The sequence below is a fragment of the Lactuca saligna genome, chromosome 6 (assembly GCF_052625555.1).
Source record: "Lactuca saligna cultivar CGN05327 chromosome 6, ASM5262555v1, whole genome shotgun sequence".
NCBI classification, from domain to species: Eukaryota; Viridiplantae; Streptophyta; class Magnoliopsida; order Asterales; family Asteraceae; genus Lactuca; species Lactuca saligna.
The window spans coordinates 176,799,865-176,825,837 of record NC_136422.1 but is presented as its reverse complement, the minus strand read 5'-3'; the positions used below and the strand labels follow the sequence as shown (position 1 = coordinate 176,825,837).

At 38.5% G+C, this 25,973-nt stretch overlaps 1 protein-coding gene across 1 annotated transcript; it reads left to right on the top strand.

The window, feature by feature from the left end:
• The first annotated feature begins 5,181 nt into the window (after positions 1-5,181).
• Positions 5,182-6,241, top strand: LOC145003229 (small ribosomal subunit protein eS26x-like). Its single transcript, XM_078962357.1, has 5 exons — positions 5,182-5,285; positions 5,371-5,463; positions 5,572-5,656; positions 5,733-5,866; positions 5,969-6,241. The coding sequence occupies exons 1-5, from the start codon at positions 5,283-5,285 to the stop codon at positions 6,038-6,040; spliced, it is 387 nt and encodes a 128-aa protein (XP_078818483.1). The 5' UTR covers positions 5,182-5,282; the 3' UTR covers positions 6,041-6,241.
• Positions 6,242-25,973: the final 19,732 nt, after the last annotated feature.

The window sequence follows — 25,973 nt, the reverse complement described above, 5'->3', positions numbered from 1 at the left end:
AAATCGGGCTAATCGGACAAATAACGAACACGTTATGACTCTTCAAAGTTGGCTAAAATTTTGTAAAAATGCTGAAACAGAAAAACTCAGATTTAGTATCCAATGTTTAGAGGCCTATAACTCACTGAATATACAACCAAATAACGTGTATAAATAGTGTAAACTGTAGTACAAATTGTAAACTACAAGCTGGAAAAAAAATCGGACTAATCGGACAAATAACGAACATGTTATGACTCTTCAAAGTTGGCTAAAAATTTGTAAAAATGCTGAAATATAAAATTAAAAAAAAAAAAAAACAATGGAATGGAATATGAAATTACCTTTGACTTCAAACATGCCAAAAACCTTCTCCAACTCCACCGCAATCTTCAATAACTCGTATGTGGAGTTCCATCGAGTTGGGCTATCATTGCACAAAAACTTTTTGGATTCCACATTTAGCTCTTTCATGCATTCTTTGAACCTTTGAATTCGTTGTGTAGAATTCCTAATGTATTTAATGGCCTTTTGCATGCACTTGATACTAGATTGATGTTGATCAAACCCATCCCTAACAATAAGGTTAAGGATGTGGGCCATACACCTTACGTGTAATTGTTTCCACCCATCGTACAAGTTTGGTAGCTTTTTCATTAGAATTTCGATTGCTTTGTCATTTGCACTAGCATTGTCAACGGTTATGGTCATTACGTTATTGATAACCCACTCTTGAAGACAAGTCAACAACGTGCGCCCAATGTCTTCTCCCTTATGACTATCTAGAGATTTAAAGTTGATAATTCTTTTATGCATGACCCAATCTTCATCAATAAAGTGGGCCGTGACCACCATATAGCTCGACCTTTGACATGAGCTTGTCCAACAATCGGTCGTCAAATGCACATTACTTAGGGGATTATTGAAGAACTTAAATAACTTAGCCTTTTCTTCAAGAAAGTAATCAGTAACTCTATTTGAAATTGTGGTTCTACATGGCAAAATTACTTTCCCGTTCAATGCATTTGTATACTCAATAAATGATTCGTTCTCTACAAACTTGAATGGTAATTCTCCAACTACAAATAAGTTTAACAAAGCTTTTTTTATTGTTTTCTCATCATGCTTCCAAGTCCCAATACTATTCTCTCCGTTTTCATTTTTTTTGAAATTTAAAGTGGTTTGGTTTTCTAGTTTTTTTTCTAAATTTTTTGGGTTCATTTTACATCTTTCCGTATGTTTAATCATACTAGACGTACCGTTTGCGCCGGATTCGGTTTTGAGCAAAGTTCCACATTTTTGCATTTGCTATGTCTAACTTTGTCAATATGAAGTACATCATAGTCGCTCCAACAAGCCGCCCTTTGGGCATATTTCCTTTTCTTCGAGTTTGTTGCTTGACTTGTTCGTTCAACTTGTGTGTTATCAACAAATACATCTTCATCATCAATCTAAAGCATAATAACAAAATAGATTCATCATACATCTAAAGCATAATAGCATTTAAATAAATTCATCAATATGGAATGACATAAGTAAAAGAACATATATGGTTTTTTTCATTAAATTCTCTTATTCAATACTTACTTGTGTTTCTTGATTTGGAACCCAATTTTCCATGAATTGAATGGAGTTTTATCACAGCATAAACTACAAAACAAGATGAGAAGACGATTCAAGAAGTTTGAAGCAGGGAAGTCGATCAACACCTAATGTCGATCAAAGCATATTGTAGAACCAGCAAGAAGGCAAAACCAATTGTCGATCAAAGGCAAAAGGAGGGATTAGGATATACGATCAAAAAAAAAAGTCGGCCAGCAAGAAGTATAACCAAGTTAATTGTCGACATCAAGAAGCCAAGAAGTATAACCAATGTTAATTGTCGATCAAAAAAAAATTAAGGAAGGATTAGGATATACGATATTACGATGTTGGTGTAATTGGCGATCAAACAAATTAAACGTCGACAGCAAGAAGCCAAGAAGTAGAAGTCGGCACTTGGCAGCAAGAAGTATAATCCGTCGAATGTTGATCAAAGAAATCGGCAACAAGAAATTTTCAGTGTTCTTCAATTCGGTGTAATTGTGATCGTCAGTTCGATTTGGTGTAATTGTGTTTGGTTTACCCGCTATTAGGATTAGGGAATCGAATGGGAGAATTGTTGAGACTTGAGAGTTGAGACGTCGACTGTGAGAGGGAGTCCTTATTCGATTCACGGCTCACACAATTGAAATAAACACTTCATATTCAGTTCGGTTTTTTGGACCGAATAAGTCCTTATTCGGGTAACCCGGACCGAATAACCCAAAAACCGAATAAGCCATATACAGATACCCGAAAACCGAATCGAATTGCTTATTCGGGTCTTATTCGGTTCGGTTTGGTTCGGTTCGGGTTTTCGGCCCAATTTCTCATCCCTAATTGAGGGCATTTATAAAGCAATATGTAGGATGAGATGTATCTAGGGTAGCCTTGGCAAGTAAAACAACCAAATGCAATAATAAAAGGAATTGTTACAATGAATCAAGATAAGAAGTTGTATGAGTTAAAGTTCAAACAGAACTTTGATCGAACACATGGAAGGCATACTAAAATCCCAAAAAAGAACAACTTGAAAGATTAAGAAGAAAGAAATCGACAAACACATCCAATAACTGAAATGAGAGGCAGCGTTGAAGCATGTTGAAGGATAATGGCTATAACAATGAGGGAGAATGGCGATAGGTTAATGATGGTGGATGACGACGATGGGAGCGATGAGGGTTTCTAGTCCATCTACGGTAGGCGAAACCCTCATTCTAGCAAATATTAGTCCTCTGATCAACTGTATGAGATAACAAGTGAACACTTCAGATCGGTTGTTGCCTGCATCTTCAAACCAAATAATTAAAAGTTGAAATAGAACAAATTTTGAAGAAATGGAAATACTGAGAAGAAGAATTGGAGACCGAGTTAATGGTAATCTAGACTAATAATTAGTCGCAATAAATATTAAACTAAAATCTAGTGGTAATAATACTAAGTTTCGTCGAAGGATATCATATTGTTAAGAAGGGAAACGCTGCTTGAATTTCGAGTCGTCACTTTCACAAGTGAGTGCATAGTTACTTTCATATTACACATAAATATGAAGTATTTTATATAAATTACGTGCTATGTGTGCGTATTATCTGTATACTTGTTATCTATGTTGGATGAACGATTTTATACATGTTTTAAATTATTTAAATTGTATATGTATTTTATATCTACAAAATATGTTGGGTAAAATATGTATAGATAAATGATGAGGGATGAAAGCTGATATAGAGGAACATTGACAGTATGGATATAGTGCCTTATAGGTGATCATTGGCACCAATAGACTTAGAACCCTATAGATGAGCATTGGCAGCTGCGCCACAATCTGTAGATGTTTTTGATCTACGATGTACTCTAAACATCCTAGTAGCTGTGCTCTAACGATTGTATTGAAAGTTGCGCCTAATAGAGAATATAACAACCCTAACAGATGCGCTTAAAGGATAATATCGGCAGTTGCGCCTCGTAGAGAATATCACAATTTTGGTAGCTGTGTCTAAATAGTAATATTGACAGCTGTGCTTAACAGATAACAATGACAGTTGTGTCATTGTTTAAATAAAAGCTTAAAGCTCGTACCGTCGCACAAAATTTGTTTTCTTAAAGTCAATTTAAAGAGCATTTAACTTTTAAATTTTAAGAAAACAAAATTTTGTTTGACGGAACACAATTTTTGGTTTTTACATATTTTTGAAAGAACTTTAAAGTAGTTGCTAACATACTCATAATCTAATATGTTGCTTAGACGAGTGTAAACTCTTTTTTATTTTAATTTATTCAAAACCATTTTTTTCTGGTTTAATATTTTAGGGCATAAACAAAATTTTATTTTCCCCTAATCGGTTTCTCAAAAAAATGTATGAAGCGACATAAATAATTGTAATGCTGTTTTTATCCGTTTCCTTATATTTGTTCATAACCAATTTCAATTGTACGGTCTAAATCTAATTTATCATTTAAAATATGATCTAGATAAATTTGTTAGGAGCTGATTTCAATATAATACTGTTTTAGTGATATTTAGAGGTGCATATTTACTAGTTTCTGTTTTCTAAAATCGGTCTGATTTTTAACATGTTTTTTCTAGATCGATTTCGGTTATAACATCTTTGATTTTTCGGTTTTATGAAGTAAAATTCAGCTAAAAACACTGGTTTTTTTGGTTGAAAGAAACGGTATGATTCGATTACAGTAAAAAATCCGATTAAAAAAAACAAGTTACTAGTTTTTTAGCCATCGAAAACCGGTAGCAGGCCAAACAATTTAAAATTGATGGTTTTCAGTGAACTACAGTTAAACCGTTTTGGTCTAATAACCTTAAAACCGGTTTTGTAGCTTTTAACTATAGGCCAATCCATTTAATAGCAACCCAACCGATTGTATAACGACTTCATGGTTGACACATCATTATATAGAGCATTAAGTTGGCGAAGCATTTAATAGCAACCCAATCAATTGTATAATGACTTCATGGTTGCCACATCATTATATAGAACATTAAGCTTGCGAAAGTTTCTTGTGCCAGCTGATGTAGGATTTGTCTAAGCTTAGAGTTGAAAGGATAAGAACACAACTCTTCTGTAAAGGATGAAACTAATATGAGTTTTATCAAATCAACGATGTGTGACAGTAAGAGATTCCGGCAAAATAATATAACTACACTTCAAACTTTGAATTGTCGAAATAATTTCTAAGCAACTTAACCATTGATCCATAAAGCTGCTTGAGATACATCACATATAAATTTATTTATACACCTTCATATAAGAATCAACAATATATCCAAATCTGTATATTAATTGTTTACACTAATAGTTCTTTATTTATATTTTAGGGTTGGTTCGACTGGTCGAACCAGTTAAACCATCAAAACGGTAAGACGACCGGTTCTATGTCCGATCCGCTTTTCAAAACATTAGATAAAACCCTTCTCAAACCCATTTGGTTATTTTTTGTCGGTTAAAAACCGGTTTATTTGGCTATTTGAATTTTGACAAAAGATTTTATGTGGACCTCTAAAATTTTAGTCCATTTTAATTAATTAAACATGGCCAGCCCAAGTTGCATAACGAGCCAACTATTTTTCTCAAATGGGCTTAGTAGGGTTTTCAAAAAAGGCACCATATAAAAACCTTGTTTCGTGGTTTCTCCTCAATTGCTGAAGATCGAGATCAGGCGGCGGAACCCTTCTCGACTTGCAACACCCGAACGCTGTTGTCACCATGGTTTGTTCTCGAGCTTATCGTTTTATTCTATCACCTTCGTCGATACACAGCTCTCAATTGATGATTTCGTTGAAAATATTTGCAGACTTTTAAGAGAAGAAACGGCGGACGTAACAAGCATGGTCGTGGCCATGTTAAGTTTATTCGCTGCTCCAATTGCGGTAAATGCTGTCCGAAGGTATGGAATCGAGTTTTTTAAGTTATCAATCGTATCATAATATGTATAACGAGTATTATATTATGAATCAATTAATAATCTTTTACGCCTTCCAACTGTTGATATCAGGATAAGGCTATCAAGAGATTTCTTGTGAGGAACATAGTTGAACAAGCTGCGGTTAGAGATGTTCAAGAAGCATGTGCTTTTGAACGTAAGTGCTGTAGTCATTCAGTATCATTGCTTTATATGTTTATCATTATGCTAAGTTAATTACTCTTTTGTTTTAGAATACACTCTTCCAAAACTGTACGTGAAGATGCAGTACTGTGTTTCTTGTGCAATTCACTCGAAGGTTGTTAGAGTTCGCTCAAGGGTTGACAGGAGGAACCGTGAACCTCCGAAGAGATTCTCTCGTCCAAGAGTATTCATTTCACTTATTTCTTTTCTTCTTTTCTCATTAAGTGCTGTATGGATTAATTCCAAAATGAATATATTCATAAAGGGATGAATGAATGTGTTGCAGGATGATCTTCCCAAACCTGGTCAAGCACCACGCCCAGGTGGTGCTGCTGGCCCAGCTCCTGTGCGTACTTGAAGATGAAGAAGATGAAGATGCTTATGATTCTCTATGAATGATTATTAGCCTTGAAGTTAATTTTGGGTATGTTTTTGTTATGGCTTCTTCATTTAGCTTTCTTTAGCCTAGCATTGGGTCTGGTGCATGTTGTCAATGTTGTTGCATGACACAAGTATTTTGGAAATCTTTAATTTTATAAGATAATTTTGTTTGTTAGTATAGGCAAGATCATTGGAGTACAAGATTTGTATGTTTGAACTTTGAATTCACAATTTCAAATCAAGCTTTTGCTCAAACAACTATAAATATACTTGAATAGTTGATTATAAAAACTCGTTGATACAAAATAAATGCAAATAAGTAATTCAATTTAAAATGAAAACGCATTTGAATTGCACCTTTAACGCCTTCCATGTTGAATTATGTACATACTACGTTGAATCTTATATTTATTTTGTGACATATATTTGTTTCCAAGTTCAAATTGGGAATAAATCTATAGGAAAAAATTATTGTATCTTATGGTTATTCTGTTGCATATATTTGTTTTCGAGTTCAAATCGGGAAAAGCTCTGGAGGAAAAAAATTCATGTAACAATTGTATGTCCTTACAATGTTGAGTGATATTGGAAATTGAACTGTCAAAAAGCTGATTGTTAAACTAAGAAAAATGAAATATCTTCAAATCGGGAAAAGCTCATCTATTTATGAATTATTAATTTTATCAAATTATTATCATTGTAATCATTTCACAGGAAGATAAATATACTAAACTAATGTAATGACAATGTTTAATGCTATTGGAAATTGTACTGTCAATAAGCTGATTATTAAACTAATTTCAGTAATGTGTGTTTAATTACGAGTTAACATAAAAAGCAGTATGAATTGTTGAAATTCTATATTATTAAACTTAATAAGTAAATTCTAATACTAAATTAATAACCTAAAGGACTTAATACAACACATCAACTTCATCCCTATTTAAACTAATAACGTAAAGTTTTTAACAATCACCTAAAGGACTTAATACAACACATCAACTTCATCCCTATTTAAACTAATAACGTGTAAAGTTTTTAACAATTATTTGTAATATGACCTAATGTTATCTTAAGTCGTAAGATTACAATTAAATATAACACTATATTTTATGTATTATATATACCGAGTTCAGGTTTGCCTTCAGGGATTAGGGGTATTTTCATCCCGTCCTCATCCCTGTGACATTAAAAAGGGTTGGCCGGTCAAATGATACTCGGGTATCGGTTCTCTGTCAAGTACATGACTTTTTACCATCTCTAGTCTTAGGGGGTGTTTGATTTGTCTTTTTGAGAGGTAAAAATCTTTTTTGGAAAAGATAAAAGGTAAAAGATGTATAGTAGAAACATTTTAAAAGCTACTTTTGGATTTTAAATAGAAGGAAAACTAATTTTTTAGAAAAGTTAGGAAAACCTGATTTTTTATAATTTTTTCAAAAAGTTCTTTTGTCTCTAAAATAGATACGCCAAACACCCCTTAATACTTAGGATAAACATATCTTGAAAAAAAAATCGAGGTAGATATGAAGAATGGAAGCCTTGAAGGTGTATGTTATAACTTTTTTTTTTCAAAAAAAAAACCCGTTTTTCCAAGTTTGGTGTATGTTATAACTTTTTTTTTACTAAAAAAACCTGGTTTTTTAGGTTTGACCACACTGGTTCTGGTCCAATTTATAATTGAATTTATTGTTGAATCAGTTCAGTTACAATTTACAAGCGGTTTTCACCCATTAAAAATTGGGTATGTTGATTGGTTCCTGGTTTAACCAATTGAGCCTCTCCGATTTCCAAAATAAGGTATTGGTCCATTAGGCTAAACGGAGTGAGGCTCGCCACTGGGTCGCCAAGGCTCGCAACGAGGAAGAAAACACCACCCCTTAGCTCTCGCTAGGGGGCTCGCTAAGGGTTAACTGTCAACTGCATGACGAGTAGAAAGAGAAAGCAATGGTAGAATTTCATTGGTGCAAAGGAATTGGAACGGATTGCAAATAGTTTCACTCATTTAATTTCCAACAACTTCTTTAATTTCCAAATACCTAATTCAATTCTACATTTACTTTTTACAGTAAATAAAGTTAATGTAAAAAAGTTTTTTTATAATAAAATTCAAAATTTATAATACCATTTCACTATTTTCACAAAAAAAAAGTTTTTTAATAAATAAAAATTAAAAATTACAACTACCATTCAACTACTATAAATCAAACCATATTCTTAACATTTCACATACACACACAAAATATCATTATCTCCCTCACATACCCTCTCAATTCATCAGCACAAAAATGTCTTTATTTAAAAAAAAACCCTAAGGACCCAACTAAAAGAAATCTTCAAACCTTCAATCACTAAATCTTCCACCTCGAAACACTCAATCACCAAATCTTCCATTACCAAACCTTCTATCACCACCATGTTATCAACCATCATTTGATCAACCAATTCACTCTCCCGCTAGCTTCTACTATCCTACAATGGGTCCACAAATGTTTCCATTTAATATGTACTCTTCTCAACCAATGGGATTTTACCATAACCAATCTCAATCAACACCTCGTCCGAATGTGGATCTTAATATGTTTGAAACGGTTCAAGAAACTCAATTCATTTCTCAACCCTAAAGGCAAACTAACTTTCAATCCTAACCACGACGCCTACTCGATGAGTCAACCAATTCTTCCGATGAAGACCCGTTGAAGGTCCCGTTCAAGAGTCATTTCAAGAGCCGAAAGTCCAACCACAAGCAAAAAAAAGGGAAAAGGGAGGGCTCCATGTCAAGGGTTGACGGATGATGAAGAGAGAACACTAGCTTAGTCATGGCTAGATGTGTCGGAGGACCCGATCTATGACAACGACCAATACTCAAAAACTTTCAACGAAAAAGTTTGGCATAACTTTTGTCAATGCATTAAAAAGAAGATCCGCAACCCTGAATCACTTTACTCTAAGTGGAGGATCGCCTATTGAGCCACAATGGAGTTCAACGATATCTATATGAACGCCATGAAAAACCCCCAAAGCGGTGCAACTGAGTTGAATGTCATGGTTAAAGTTCGAAAGATTTACAAGGCAAAAGTCGGAAAAGCTTTTGCCAATGAGTCTGTAACATCCCAAAAATACGAGCCAAAAATTTTATTTTTAAAAACATATAATTAACAAAATATTAGTAATAAAACATACATTGATCATATCATTCATAAAAGTGTGCGTGTCTGGAAATCAGTTTATAAAAAAACGTAACAACGTCAGAGTACAACCCCCAGGAAGATCTCATGGTGCGGAATACAAAGCGTGTGTGTGATGGGCTGCTACCGCGCCAACTCCTTCCCCTTCGAAGAAGAGGTACCTGAAACCAAAACTGAAAACTGTAAGCACGAAGCTTAGTGAGTTCCCCCAACATACAACATACCATATAATCACATAACATACATATATTGTCAGGCATATCTGGGTGCCCGACCTACCCCTTCGGTCTTCTCGACCGGATACATACTAGTCTATCTGGGTGCCCGACATACCCCTTCGGTCCTTTCGACCGGATACTGACTAGCATATCTGGGTGCTGGTCTCCCCTTCGGTCCTCTTGACCAGATACTGACTAGCATATCTGGGAGCTGGCATCTCCTTCGGTCCTCTCGACCGGATACTGGGGACTATTTCACCCCTACTACTACCACATAACACATATATCACATAATCTATCTAGCATGGCTGGGCATGACCGCCCCTTTGGCCATATCGACCAGTATTCTGGGGGGCTATCTCCCCCTATTGTCACTAGCACATACATATCATACTAGCACATAACATATCAGGTAATAGCAAGCCTAGATGATATCACAAAGACAATCATCTAACATGCGACTCCTACTTGTGGGCATGCATTGTGGCCTTAGACCCACCGCTACTAGAAGGTAACTCACCTCGTAGCTGCTGATCTGTGTGGGAACGGTCTGGTTACTGCTGCTGCTCCAGAAATCCTCCGGCTTCAATTCCCACCAAACACTTAGTCAAATACTGATAACCGACCTCAGGGTAAACTGACCATTTACCCTTAACCAAACCATGAGTCAAAGTGAAATTCAACTTCCAGTTGACCCGACTCGCCGAGTTGGCTTGTCAACTCGCCGAGTCCCTATCCCTTTGTCTGACCACTATCCAGTCTCTACTCATCGAGTTTGGCATTGACTCGACGAGTTTTCCTTTTAAGATGATGGCCAAACGTCCTTCATTCTACTCACCATGTTGTATGAACAACTCGTCGAGTTCGTCTTCATCTATAGAACATTCTATGCTGAGACTCGCCGAGTTGTATGAACAACTCGTCGAGTCCGTTCTTGAGTCAAGAAGATTGCCTTGAACTCGCCGAGTCATGGCATTGACTCGCCGAGTTACTACATGAGTGAGTCTGGCTTCCAACCCACTGAGTCACACCTTATGACTAACTACTCCAACCCGCAAACACGTAAAGGGGGAAAACTCGGGGACTCGCGTCTCGACTCGCCGAGTCAGATGAACGACTCGTCGAGTCTGCCGCATGCAAATACTATACACGCGATTCTGCTTGAACCTAACCCATGCCATTCATAGATTTGGGTTTCTAGGGCCTGGTTTACACGTAAAGTTTCCAACTTTATGTGTAAATAAACACCCATGAGGGTTTTAGGGCTCAAAATGCACCAAAAGAGTAGATCTAGGGCTTTCATGCACTATGGCTCCATAAAGGCAGTAGATCCAAGCTCCTGGAGCTCAATCTGTAACACCGAAAATTTTCAAAACAAATTTTTCAATTTTTATAAAACGTAATTCCATTGATATTCATTAAACAACCATTTTAATTATCCAAACAAGACAATACAAAATCCCAAGATCATGATATCAAGCTCCGAATGTGTGTGTGTACGGATCAAGCCGGCGTCTTCCCGCGGTCGTCACTAGTACCTGAAACAATAACATCAACACTGTAAGCACAAGGCTTAGTGAGTTCCCCAAAATACTACATATAACACATATTAGCCACTCGAGGCTATAACTCTGTGGGTCCGTGCACCCAAACTCTGTGAACCCTCAGGTTCTAACTCTGTGAACCTTCCGGTTCTAACTCTGTAAACATGCACAGCATCAAACACATAGAAGTAATGCAGTACAACACATAACATACATAGCATACAAATACTCTATCACATAACTCTGGTTACCTACTCAAGGTAAAGTATAGTGAGAAGACTCACCTCGCGTGTCTTGGTAAATCGTAAACCTGAAATCGCTAATCACTCGACCTGTCGAGCTGTCGTCCCCCTATAGCACAATACACCTCTAATTAACACTTTCCCAACTAGGGTTGACCACACTATAACAAGTCAATCTAGGTCAACACTGGTCAACGGTCAACGGTCAACTTTGACCGGACTCGGCGAGTACCCAGGCGACTCGGCGAGTCTGGGCGTGTACACCAATTTCCCTGGAATCCTCCCTTGACACGTCGAGCATTCCCTCAACTCGACGAGTTCCACCTGGCACGAGTTGTGGGGCCACCACGACTCAACTCGCCGAGTCTCAAGAACAACTCGGCGAGTCCAGTTAGACTCAGTCCACCTGTCCATTCTGACTCCCCCTTGACTCACTGAGTCCACCTTTCCCAACTCGGCGAGGCCACTCACAGTGTGGTCGGGCAACATTCATGCTACTCGCCGAGTCTGTTCTTCGGACTCGGCGAGTCCATGCCATGCACTGACTCAATCTTGCTCTAAAGGTCAGATCCAGTTCATTAATCCATAGATCCAGTCCCTCCAAGCTCATTTAGCATGTAAAGTTACAATCTTGATGCACATACAACCTCTATATGACCATATATGATGTTTATGACTCAAATACTATAACACAAGGTCAAAGACTCTATTGTCACTCATAAAGCTTGATGAGTGAGGCTCTCTGGACCTCTATGGATCCAGATCCATGGCCTCAACTCAAAGAGGGAACCAATGGGCATCAAATCATCCCATAAATGACCACCACAAGCCCTAAATTGCATCATGCTTCACTAAACAGAAAATGGTCCGAGATAATACCTCTAGAGTGATGATCTAAGCTCCAAATCCACGAAATAGCAACCTCCTTTGCTTCCTCTTGCCTAGGGTCTCCTTCTTCTTGCTAAATAACACACACAAGATCAAAAATGGCTCCTTTCTCTTCACAAATAGCTTAAGAACACAAGGGTCACTCACTGAGGGTTGGGTGAGCACAAATGACGGCCATAAGGCCCTTTAAATAGGCCTCAAACCCGGAGATTTAGGGTTTCATTACACAGCGCAGACTCGCCGAGTCCATATCCTGGACTCGCCGAGTCCAGGCGCGCACCAATGTTCAATTCCGCGTCTCTACTCGGCGAGTCTGAGCTCCAACTCGCCGAGTCCCTCTCACAATATGACAAAATTAGATTTACAAGATACCTGGTAAAATCCGGATGTTACAACTCTCCCCCACTAGAACTAGACTTCGCCCTCGAAGTCTCGCTCTAAAATAGCTCCGGATGCTGCTCCCGCATCATACCCTCCGGCTCCCAGGTCATTTCTGATCCCTTCCGATGTTGCCACTGTACCAATACCAGAGATACCTCCTTGTTCCTCAAAATCTTGATCTTCCGATCCCTAATAGCCACTGGTCTCTCAGCATAATTCAGGCTTGCATCTACCTGAATATCCTCTAATGGAACCACTGCCGATTCGTCGGCTATACATTTCCTCAACTGCGATACATGAAAAGTGTTGTGAATCTGCTCCAACTCTGCTGGTGACTCCAGCCGATAGGCTACCCGGCCTACCCTTTCGATCACACGAAACGGACATATAAATCGGGGCCCCAATTTGCCCCTCTTCCTGAACCGGATCACTCCTTTCCAAGGAGAAACCTTCAGGAGAACAAAGTCGCCGACCTGAAATTCCAGCTCGGACCGGCGTCTATCCGCGTAACTCTTTTGTCGGCTCTGAGCGGTCAATAACCTCTGTCTGACCAGCTGTATCTGCTCTGTCGTCTGATTCACGATCTCTGTACTGCCCATTACCCTTTGCCCAACCTCTCCCCAACATATGGGAGTCCGACACCTCCTACCATACAACAGCTCAAAGGGCGGCATACCGATGCTCGAATGATGGCTGTTATTGTAGGAAAACTCCGCCAAAGGCAAATACGTATCCCAACTACCCCTAAAGTCCAATACACATGCCCGAAGCATGTCCTCAAGTGTCTGAATCGTCCGCTCACTCTGGCCGTCGGTCTGGGGGTGGTATGCGGTACTAAAATGCAGCTTAGTACCCAACTCCTCATGAAATTTCTTCCAGAAGCGGGAAGTGAAACGCACATCGCGGTCTGAAACGATCGAGATCGGCACCCCATGCCGAGATACAACCTCCCTCACATAAATCTCCGCCAACTTCTCCGCCGAAGAACTCTCACTGATGGCAAGAAAGTGAGCGCTCTTCGTCAAACTATCCACAATTACCCAAATTGCATCGACTCCTCTGGCAGTCCTCGGCAATTTGGTGATGAAATCCATAGTGATCTGTTCCCACTTCCATTCGGGAACCTCCAATGGCTGCAACTTGCCATGCGGTCTCTGGTGTTCGGCCTTTACCCTTCGACAGGTCAAACACCTCTCGACAAACCATGCGACATCCCTCTTCATACAAGGCCACCAATACTCCTTCCTTAGGTCCAAATACATCTTTGTAGCCCCGGGATGGATCGAAAATTTCGATCTATGAGCCTCCTCCATCAATGTAGTACGTGTACCGCCTACAAACGGTACCCAGATCCGGCCCTGATAAGTCATAAGGCCTCGACTATCCGATACGAACTCCGAAATCAACCCAACGACCCGCTCTCTCTTCTGCATCTCCAGACGCACAGCCTCGGCCTGTGCCCCACGAATGGCATCCAGAACTGGAGCTATCACAGTCAGTCTCAAACATACATTTCGCAGTGGAGCACTCTCCGCCCTGCGACTCAATGCGTCGGCTACAACATTAGCCTTGCCCGGGTGGTACAAAATCTCGCAATCATAATCCTTGACCACATCTAACCACCTTCTTTGCCGCATGTTTAGGTTAGGCTGATCCATCAGGTACTTCAAGCTCTTATGGTCCGTGTAAATCGTACAACGAACCCCATACAAGTATTGCCGCCAAATCTTGAGGGCGAACACCACTGCCCCCAACTCCAGATCATGTGTGGGGTACCTCGTCTCGTGAGGCTTCAACTGCCTCGATGCATATGCTATCACATGTCCCTTCTGCATCAGTACCGCTCCCAGTCCTAAAATCGATGCATCAAAGAATACCACAAAACCCTCCATCCCTTCCGGAAGAGCTAATACCGGAGCTTCACACAACCTCTGGCGAAGCGTCTCAAAGGAGGTCTGCTGCTCGGGACCCCATAGAAATGTAACACCCTTCCGGGTCAATCTGGTGAGTGGAACCGCAATCTTGGAGAAATCCTTAATAAACCTCCGATAATACCCTGCCAACCCAAGGAAACTCCGGATCTCAGAAGGTGACCTTGGCACCTCCCACCTCATCACTGCATCAACCTTGGCCGGATCGACCAATATCCCCTTCTGGTTAACGAGATGTCCCAGAAACTGGACCTCCCGCAACCAAAAATCGCACTTGGAAAACTTTGCATAAAGTTTCTTCGATCTCAAAACTCCAAGAACCTCCCTTAAATGCTCCTCGTGCTGCTCTCTAGATCTCGAATATACCAGAATATCATCAATGAACACAATCACCGACCGATCCAACATCGGCCGACATACCCTGTTCATGAGGTCCATGAACACAGCCGGGGCATTGGTGAGCCCAAAAGGTATCACCACAAACTCATAATGCCCATAACGCGTCCTGAATGCTGTCTTCTGGACGTCCTCGTCCCGTACTCTCACCTGATGATAGCCCGACCTCAAATCAATCCAAGATGCTCCCTGTAACTGATCGAATAAATCGTCGATCCTCGGCAACAGGTAACGGTTCTTGACCGTCAACTTATTCAGTTCCCGATAATCAATACACATGCGATGCGATCCATCTTTCTTCTTCACAAACAGGATGGGTGCTCCCCACGGCGAGCTACTCGGCCGAATAAACCCCTTCCCCAGCAACTCCTGAAGTTGCAAGGATAACTCTTGCATTTCTGGAGGCGCAAGGCGATACGGCACCTTAGCGATAGGCGCGGCTCCCGGAACCAAATCGATACCAAACTCCACTTGCCTCATGGGAGGCACACCTGGTAATTCTTCGGGAAAGACATCTGGAAACTCACGCACCACCGGAACTTCATCCACCGAACTCGGTCTCTCGGAGATCACTCGCGTATCCATCACATACGCCACAAAACCCTTACAGCCCTGCTGTAAACACTGCCTCGCCCTAGCAGCCGAACAAAAGGCTGATCCAGAACGTGTACCCTCGACGTAGACCGAAAGAACTCCCCCACTAGGATCTCGTATAGTTACCAGCTGACGCTCGCAATCGATAACCGCGCCGAATCGGCTCAACCAGTCCATGCCCACTATAACACAGACATCACCCATCGCAATAGGAATCAGGTCGATCGGGAACTCAACCCCAAAAATCTCCAATACACATCCCCGGAGGACCTCCATGGCACAAATCACTCTGTCGGCGGCTATGGAAACCCGCAGGGGCTGACTCAGTGCCCCACGACTAACACTGATATGCTGACTAAATGTCAAAGATACAAAAGATCGACTCGCACCCGAGTCAAATAACACTAAAGCAGGTACAGAATTCACAAGGAAGGTACCTATGCATAGCATAATATAAGCATAATATCTCGACACCATAAATAAATAATAAAAAGAAAGCGTACCAGCCACAACGTCGGGTGCAGCGCGGACCTCTTCCGCAGTCAGCTGAAAGGCTCTCCCCCGAGCCCTCGGTGCCTCGGCCTTCACGGGCCGACTCTCTGTAGCAGTAGCTCTGATGGCGGCGGGAGCAGACCCCTGAGATGCTCCGCGCAGCAGCAGACACTCTGCCTTCCGTTGTCCGGTCTGGTTACAGTGGAAGCACACTGTAAACCCCTTGGGGCAATCCTTGGCCATATGCCCCTCCTTGCCACATTTGTAGCAAGACCCCGCTCGACAGACTCCATCGTGACCCTTGCCGCACTTTCCACAAGTGCGGCCCTTCTGGCTCCCGGGTCGGGGATCAGCGGGCTTGGCCCGCTTGGCTGCCGGCTGGGACTGTGCCGGCCGCCGATCCCTCCCCAGAGACTCCGCCTCCTCCCTGGCCTGAGTCTCAAGCTCAATCTCCCTCTTCCGAGCATTTGCCTGAAGCTCGGCAAATGTCCGATACGAGGAGTTCGCAGCGAACTCCCGAATATCCCGTCTCAGAATGCTCAGGTAACGGCTCATACGTGCCTGCTCGGTGGACACGTGCTCAGAGCAGAACATCGCCCTCTCATGAAACATCCTCGTAATAGCTGTGACTGACTCGGTACCCTGCTTGAGGGTCAGAAACTCCTGTGTCAGACGTTCCCTCTCCACCTGAGGAACGTACTCATCTCGGAACATGGTAATGAACCTCTCCCAAGTCACTGCCGAAAGCTCAGTCGGTGTGAAGTGTGCCGTCACAAACTTCCACCAGTCCTTTGCTCCCAAGCGAAGCTGGTTCAGCGCGAACCGAACCTTCAAATGCTCAGGGGACGAGCAAGTGAAGAAGCATCCCTCCATATCAGATATCCACCTCATAGCTGCCACCGGATCCTGCGTACCATCAAACTCTGGTGGCTTGGTGTTGCTGAACTCCCTAAACAATGTCGCATCACCTCCCTGGGGTCTTGCCGCAGCAATCGCTGCGGTAGCCACTGCAACCGCAGCCTCAGAAAGAGCGGCATAGCGCTCGTCAAATGTCTCAATCAACGCGGTCTTAATGGAACCGAACATCTCTGGTAACTCAGCTGTGATGACCGCAGCCACCTCCTCATGAATGATCTGTCGAATCTCCTCATCGCTAGTTCCGGCATCCTCCAGCATGTGACGTGTCCTCACCATGATCAACCTCTGAAATACAACATGCGATAATTAGAATTTACTCGAACACTCTTACATTCGACAATCCACCCCTCCTTGATTCTTGGTATCCCAAGATTCTTATTTGGACTGTGTACCGCACCGGTGCTTTCAGTAGTACGGGCCCAATACTACTGTCCGCACCATCTCAGTACACACCCCAAATCTTCCTCTTCGGATCCCAATCCCCAAATACTCTATTATACTTAAATCACTCTGTAACAGGTCTCACACAAAGTCCTAGCTGCTACCTAATTACTCTCAGCATCTCATAGCAGCTCACCCCTCCCTAGGCTAAGGCATCACAAAACAGGCCACTCTAGTCCTATTAGCAATACCTAGCCTACTCTAGCATGCAAATACATCACATTAATAATAATTATCACATAATATAAAGGTATTTTGGGAATTCACCGTTCGGGCGCTGGCTGATCGTACACACGTTTCTTCCTGGAAAATCTTTTACTCTTAGAAAACTTTGGTTTTATTTTGAAATATCTCTTCAATTCCTCAGTTTGAGTTCAAATACCCCCGAAGGTGTACCCGAATCCCTCAAACCAAGGCTCTGATACCAATTTGTAACACCGAAAATTTTCAAAACAAAATTTTCAATTTTTATAAAACATAATTCCATTGATATTCATTAAACAACCATTTTAATTATCCAAACAAGACAATACAATATCCCAAGATCATGATATCAAGCTCCGAATGTGTGTGTGTACGGAACAAGCCAGCGCCTTCCCGCGGTCGTCACTAGTACCTGAAACAATAACATCAACACTGTAAGCACAAGGCTTAGTGAGTTCCCCAAAATACTACATATAACACATATTAGCCACTCGAGGCTATAACTCTGTGGGTCCGTGCACCCAAACTCTGTGAACCCTCAGGTTCTAACTCTGTGAACCTTCCGGTTCTAACTCTGTAAACATGCACAGCATCAAACACATAGAAGTAATGCAGTACAACACATAACATACATAGCATACAAATACTCTATCACATAACTCTGGTTACCTACTCAAGGTAAAGTATAGTGAGAAGACTCACCTCGCGTGTCTCGGTAAATCGTAAACCTGAAATCGCTAATCATTCGACCTGTCGAGCTGTCGTCCCCCTATAGCACAATACACCTCTAATTAACACTTTCCCAACTAGGGTTGACCACACTATAACAAGTCAATCTAGGTCAACGCTGGTCAACGGTCAACGATCAACTTTGACCGGACTCGGCGAGTACCCAGGCGACTCGGTGAGTCTGGGCGTGTACACCAATTTCCCTAGAATCCTCCCTTGACACGTCGAGCATTCCCTCAACTCGACGAGTTCCACCTGGCACGAGTTGTGGGGCCACCACGACTCAACTCGCCGAGTCTCAAGAACAACTCGGCGAGTCCAGTTAGACTCAGTCCACCTGTCCATTCTGACTCCCCCTTGACTCACTGAGTCCACCTTTCCCAACTCGGCGAGGCCACTCACAGTGTGGTCGGGCAACATTCATGCTACTCGCCGAGTCTGTTCTTCGGACTCGGCGAGTCCATGCCATGAACTGACTCAATCTTGCTCTAAAGGTCAGATCCAGTTCATTAATCCATAGATCCAGTCCCTCCAAGCTCATTTAGCATGTAAAGTTACAATCTTGATGCACATACAACCTCTATATGACCATATATGATGTTTATGACTCAAATACTACAACACAAGGTCAAAGACTCTATTGTCACTCATAAAGCTTGATGAGTGAGGCTCTCTGGACCTCTATGGATCCAGATCCATGGCCTCAACTCAAAGAGGGAACCAATGGGCATCAAATCATCCCATAAATGACCACCACAAGCCCTAAATTGCATCATGCTTCACTAAACAGAAAATGGTCCGAGATAATACCTCTAGAGTGATGATCTAAGCTCCAAATCCACGAAATAGCAACCTCCTTTTCTTCCTCTTGCCTAGGGTCTCCTTCTTCTTGCTAAATAACACACACAAGATCAAGAATGGCTCCTTTCTCTTCACAAATAGCTCAAGAACACAAGGGTCACTCACTGAGGGTTGGGTGAGCACAAATGACGGCCATAAGGCCCTTTAAATAGGCCTCAAACCCAGAGATTTAGGGTTTCATTACACAGCGCAGACTCGCCGAGTCCATATCCTGGACTCTCCGAGTCCATATCCTGGACTCGCCGAGTCCAGGCGCGCACCAATATTCAATTCCGCATCTCTACTCGGCGAGTCTGAGCTCCAACTCGCCGAGTCCCTCTCACAATATGACAAAATTAGATTTACAAGATACCTGGTAAAATCCGGATGTTACACAATCATGCCTAGATCTAGAGGCTAAACAACTTATTACGTACCCCAAGACACAAACAAGCTTGGGAAAAAGGCTCAAGAAGGACTTTCATGGAGCTACAAGGGACAACAAGCATGAAAACAGAGGGAAACTGAGTTATACCTCAAGGAAATCACTGAGATAACACCAATATGCCTGGCCTCCTTCTTCTCTTCTTGATCTACTCTCCTTCCCTCTCCAAATCTTCAAGAAAACACACCAAAATGCTTCAATCTCACAAGGAACAGGCTTGAACGAAGTATAAGACTCTGGGGGGTGAAGGGGGCGAGCTTAGGGGCGGATAAGAGGGTTTAAATAGGGTGCAAACCCTTGAAATTTAGGGTTTCATCAGACAGCGGGGACTCGCCGAGTCCAGAATATGGACTCGCCGAGTCGCCAACTTAAACGTGTTCCGGATCCCGTCTCTACTCGGCGAGTCGGACCTACAACTCGCTGAGTCCAAGGCTAAAAATGAAAAACACTAAGATAAATTTGACGTACCAAGAACCAGGTGCTACATTTGGGAAGTTGTGAAGGGTAGTCGAAAATGGCTAGGGTTAAAAACTCCTGACGATTATACGGGGATGTCCAAACGAAGCAAAACTTCCGAGACCACCAACAATCTATCTTCCAATGCGCGTATAGGAGGGATTGCCATCAATGAAGATCCTTACAAAGTTCCAAATCGTTCTATGGAACGAGACAAAGCAAAAAGAAAGTTGAAAGGAGCACAAAGTACATCGACTGAAGCAGAGGAGATAAGGAACTCAAAGGGTTGGACGATAAGCTTGAGGGTTTTTTGGAAGTGGAAAAGTTAAAAGAAAGGAACAGTGCTAAAAAAGAAAAGAAGAATGCGTTACAACTTTACTTAACACCCCCAGGAGATCACTTGTTTGAGGAGGAATGTCGGACTATTAACAACGCAAAGCGGGATCTTGCTAAAGAATGGTGGTCAAGAATGGATACAAAGAATGAGGATAGTTCACAGTGCAGTAATCCATACTGATCTTCTCTGCCATTTGACCGATCATCATTGGATGATGGACAATCTTGATCTAAATATGTCACCGGAACACGAATCGAAAGGCTAGTATTCAGAGGAAGTGTGTTTTTTTTTTTTTATGAAGTGATTTTTAGTAATGAAGTGTATTTTTTTATGTATTAAATGGTGTTTTAGGTTTTAAGTAGTATTAAATTGTGATTTAAGTTATTGTAATCATTTTTATTTAATATGAAGTGTTTTTCGTTAAAAAAATATTATGTCATATTAATTAAATCAAAAAATTGTTTGTGTAATATTAAAAAAAAATATTTCATATAATATTAAATAAAAAATGTTTGTTTATTAAGATAAAGTAAATTTAAATTAAATTACAAAAAGATAATAAAAAAATATATTTGATATAATATTAAATAAAAAATGTTTGTTTATTAAAATAAAGTAATTAAAATTAAATTAGAAAAATAAAATAAAAAATGGTATGCTAAGAGTGTTACCACTCCCTACCAAATGTTTAGATTAGGTGTTAAATTGAGAAAAAAAATAAAATGACACTAAAAAAGCTAACGTAGCAAAGTGTTAGAAATGTTACCACTTCCTTAGCCTTATGATGTCGGAGGATTTAAGATCATTTATGCCACCACATGTAACATAACTTACACTCATTCCAATTTGATTTGTCAAATTTTGTTTTATCTCTACGATTGACTTAAGTGGCACTTAAAGAGGATGATGAGATGCCTTATTCGTTATGGTTTGACGGTGAGCATGTAGACTCTTCTAGGATGGTAGTAGATTTGGGGCTTCCACTTGGAATACAAATTATATTATATTTTGTGTTAATCTAAAGTTATAAGGGAACATTTATGACAAAAATGACATTTTGGATTTGAATTGTTGAATACAATTTTTTTTTTTTTTTTTTTTTTTTTTTTTTTTTTTTTAACTTCAAACCGTTTTTTTATATAAAAAATATTCTATACAACTAATCTTGAACACTTGTTCACAAGAATAATAGTGAGACAATATCGTTCAAGAGACTAAAGCTTTCAAACTTATGTATACAAACAAAAAAAAATCACACTTTCGTAGATGCGACTATAGTATTAAAGTTAAGAGTTTAGTTTCTTTGAGTGATTAACACTTGTATAGATGTTTCCTTTGATCGCCCATATCGGTCGGATTAAAAAAAAAAAAACAAGATTGTGGGTATATTGAGTGATATGATGAAAAATACATAGCATTTGATACATCAAAAAATTTATTAAAAGCGTTCTATGTTGTCTAAGATGATTGAGTAGTTGATTAAGATGACATAGTGAACCTAATATGCAAAAATCAATAGAAACAAAGTAATTGGTGAATAGACCACTATACTATACCATCCATACATGAACTAGTGCAATATTTTAAATACAAAAATACATGTATAATATGCAACTTATTATCCAAATACTTATACTTGTGTGAATAACTAGTATAATACATCAATACACACACAATGCACAAATAATTGGGGGTACTACATTGTTTCTAAATCTGAACAAAGACATAAATAATTAAACCAATACATCACACAAATACATGAATGATAAAATCAATTCATTGCTTGGAAATTTAATATCAAATACACCTCTTAAATTGACTGATCAAAACAAAACGAAACTTATACACTTTACCAATCAACTGTACAATTTTCGAGTGTGCATCTATACAAAATATTACTTGCAAGACTCCTTACTTGGGTGTCAAAATAAAGACTGAAGCAACACAACACCAAAATCAAATTAACCAAAATCAAATTAACCCAAATCAAATCAGTTTTTATATAAAAAAAAGATATCTTCTTCTACCATTTCGTTCCCGTTTCTGGATCTTCAGACAAAGAAGAAGACTGTTGCCCTTCTCTATCTTTGTAACGTTTGCAGCCTCGTTTCTTCTTCTTCCTTTTGATTTCAAGCAGCAAAACAGGCTCATCACCATCATTCTTCTTCATTCCTTCCTGTCAAAAATCAAACCCGAACATCTACTTAAGCCCTATCGAATTCTGCCAAAAAAAAAAAAGGAAGAAAAAGAAGAACAGGGGAGCTGCTGGAACAGCCCGCATCCACATACCTGCTACCGGTCGGAGAAATGCACCTCATCGCACTTCCTCTTTTACCCCGTCGAAAAACTGCCGCCGATCACCCTCCCTGTGTTGCTGTCGCTCCAATCGAACCAACCCTTGCCCCTCGTACCTCTTCCTCGTATTTCCTTCGCAACCCGCTATCGAGACTGAAGCAGGCAACGGAGAAGCTGCTTGAGCAGCTCCTCGCTGCACCCACCGAGACCACAGCAGCTTCGATGCTTCTCCCCTTCGGTCTCGTCGAACCTCGGAGAAGGCGATCCTTCTCGCGATCGAACACTGAAACCTCGTGCCACCTGCAAAGCCTTCGTGCTTCCCTCTCGTCATCTTCGTTCGTGCTCCCTTCTGGCCCGCCAATTGTTCCTTCGCATCTGCCATTCATCTGTGTTTGACTGCTTTCGTTCCTATCTTCCCATTTCCTTTGCCCGATCAAATAAGGAAACGAGGGCTTAAAAGCCCTAATTTTATTTAGCTTGTGAAATGACCAAACTAACCTCCTTATGAAATCTTGTATTCAAAACCAAGTTTCTAATTTTATTATTATTATTATTAGACAAAACTGCAAAAATTGTCCCTGTGGTTTTTTTATTTTATGTGGTTACGGTCCAAACGTTTGAAAAGTTGCAGATTTAGTCCTTTTCAACAAGTTTTGTTGTGGTTTTGGTCCCTCATCCGTTAAGTTTCTTAAAATGACAATTTTACTCCCAGGGATCATTTACACAGTTTTATCTTTTACTATACTATAAGGACCATTTTTGCATACATTCTTTTTTATTTTTACGAAGTATTATATATTAATGGATATTATTTTTAACATATAATATTATATATTAATAAATATAATCTTTTATTGGATTATTAATTTATTTTAGTTGATTTAAAAAAAAAAATTGTTGGACTAATTTTTTTTTTTATCAAATTATTATATATCAATACATATAGTTTTTAATATATAATATTTATATCATAATAAAAATTATATTATTGGATTATTATTTTTTTTAGTTAAATTTTATAATTTTTAATTATTTTTTATTGTATTATTACTTTTAATTTATTATTTCCTTCATATATTAAATGTTGTTTTTTCGGATTATTAATTTATTTTAGTTAATTATTTTTTTTAATTTTTTGTCAAAGTAATTTTTTTTATTGAATTATTATATATCAGTACATATAGTTTTTTATATATAAAATTTATATCATAATAAATATTATATTATGGGATTATTACGTAATATGAAACATTATTTTATTGGATTATTAATTTCTTTTAGTTGATTATTTTTATAATTTCTTTTTGTTGGAGCAATTCTTTTTTATTAGATTATTATATATCAACAAATATTATTTTGAATGTATAATATTTACATCGTAATAAATAACACATTATTGGATTATTAATTTTTGTAATTTTTTTTATTGAATTATTAATTTATTGAAATATTACTTTTAATATATTATTTTTTTAATATAATAAATATTATCTTATTGGATTATTATTTTATTTTGAATGTATACTATTAATTGTTTTTAATTTTATTAGTTTCACCACAAAGTCGCCGAAATACGTAAAAGTGTCGTTTATCATCGTCAAAAATTAGCAGGATCACCTCCAAACACCTTCATCGGAGGTTCAATAGATACCATACCTTATTCCACCCCGCATGTTGGTAGCCACCTGCAACAAACTTTTCATAATCCACCGAAATCTTTTATATTCCACATAATGCGCAACAAACCCCGATAACATTTATAAGTGGTGGTGGTGACCGAGTGATGGTGGTGATATTTTCCCAATGGTTGCTCATTATAAGCTAGATGAAATGAAAGTGTTTGGCAGCGATCCTAACGATTTCGATGATGAGAGACGATGATTTTGCATATCCCAAGACTTTGTGGTGGAACCAATAAAATTAACAAGAACTATTATTATTATCCGATAAAATAATATTTAGTATATGAAGAAAATAATAAATTAAAAATAATAATCCAATAAAAAATAGTTTAAAAAAAAGAAATTACAAAAATTAACTAAAAGAAATTAATAATCCAATAATATAATCTTTATTATGATATAAATATTATATATTAAAAACTATATGTATTGATATATAATAATTCAATAAAAATAATTATTTCGACAATTGTTTTTTATAAAAGAATTAACTAATATAAATTAATAATCCAATAAAACAATATTTAGTATATGAATAAATAATAAATTAAAAGAAATAAAATAAATAATCCAATAAAAATAATTAAAAAAAGAATTAAAATATTAACTAAAAAAAATTAATAATCCAATAATATAATATTTATTATGATATAAATATTATATATTAAAAACTATATGTATTGATATATAATAACTCAATAAAAAGAATTACTCTAACAAAATAATTAAAAAAAATCAACTTTAATAAATTATTATTCTAATAAAACAATATTTATTAATAAAATAATATTATATATTAAAATTCATATTTATTAATATATAGTACTTCCATATAATAAAAAAGAATGTATGCAAAAATGGTCCTTATGGTATGGTAAAAGACAAAACTGCGAAAATGGTCATTGAGGGTAAAATTGTCATTTTAAAAAAGTTAACTGCCAACCAGTTAAACTTAACGGATGAGGGACCAAAACTACAATAAAACTTGTTGAAAAGGACCAAATCTACAACTTTTCAAACGTTTGTACCATAACCACGTAAAATAAGAAACCACGGGGACCATTTTTGCAATTTTGTCTTATTATTATTATTATTATTATTATTATTATTATTATTATTTTATGGTTTTCATGGGCTTTAGTATTTTGGTTATTTTGATATTTTTTACAACTAATCATTAATCATATTAATTCATTGCCCTAATTAGTTGAATGTCTTTATAATAGGTTTGAAAGGTACTTATGTATTATTTTTCTACGGTGAATGAAAATGAAAGAAACTACGTATTTGTGATCAAAATATATTATAAAAAATATTTTAACATAAAATGCATAAAACATGTTACATAGTTAAATGACGGACTTCTGAAATTTCTAGCACACCGACCTCAAAGTGAGCATCAAACATCTCGATGTAACTTTAAATTAAGTTAATGATATCCTTGATCAATAAAAATCACTCTCGTAATTGTGGAGTTGGCACAAATACGTCTTCGATGCTTTCCATTGACTTTAATAACTAATTAAATAACTATAAATATATATATATATATATATATATATATATATATACATATATATATATACACACACACACACACACACACACAGACATTGTAACCGAGAAATAAAGTCGAACACAATGTTGTCAACAAGACTACGTTTCTAACTCTCCAAGCTTCAAAATACACTC

Excerpts from the sequence above, each read along its gene's own strand:
- LOC145003229 (XM_078962357.1), top strand. Across the intron at positions 5,657-5,732 it reads AGAAGCATGTGCTTTTGAAC|AATACACTCTTCCAAAACTG; the intron begins GTAAGTGCTGTA and ends CTTTTGTTTTAG. Across the intron at positions 5,867-5,968 it reads AGAGATTCTCTCGTCCAAGA|GATGATCTTCCCAAACCTGG; the intron begins GTATTCATTTCA and ends AATGTGTTGCAG.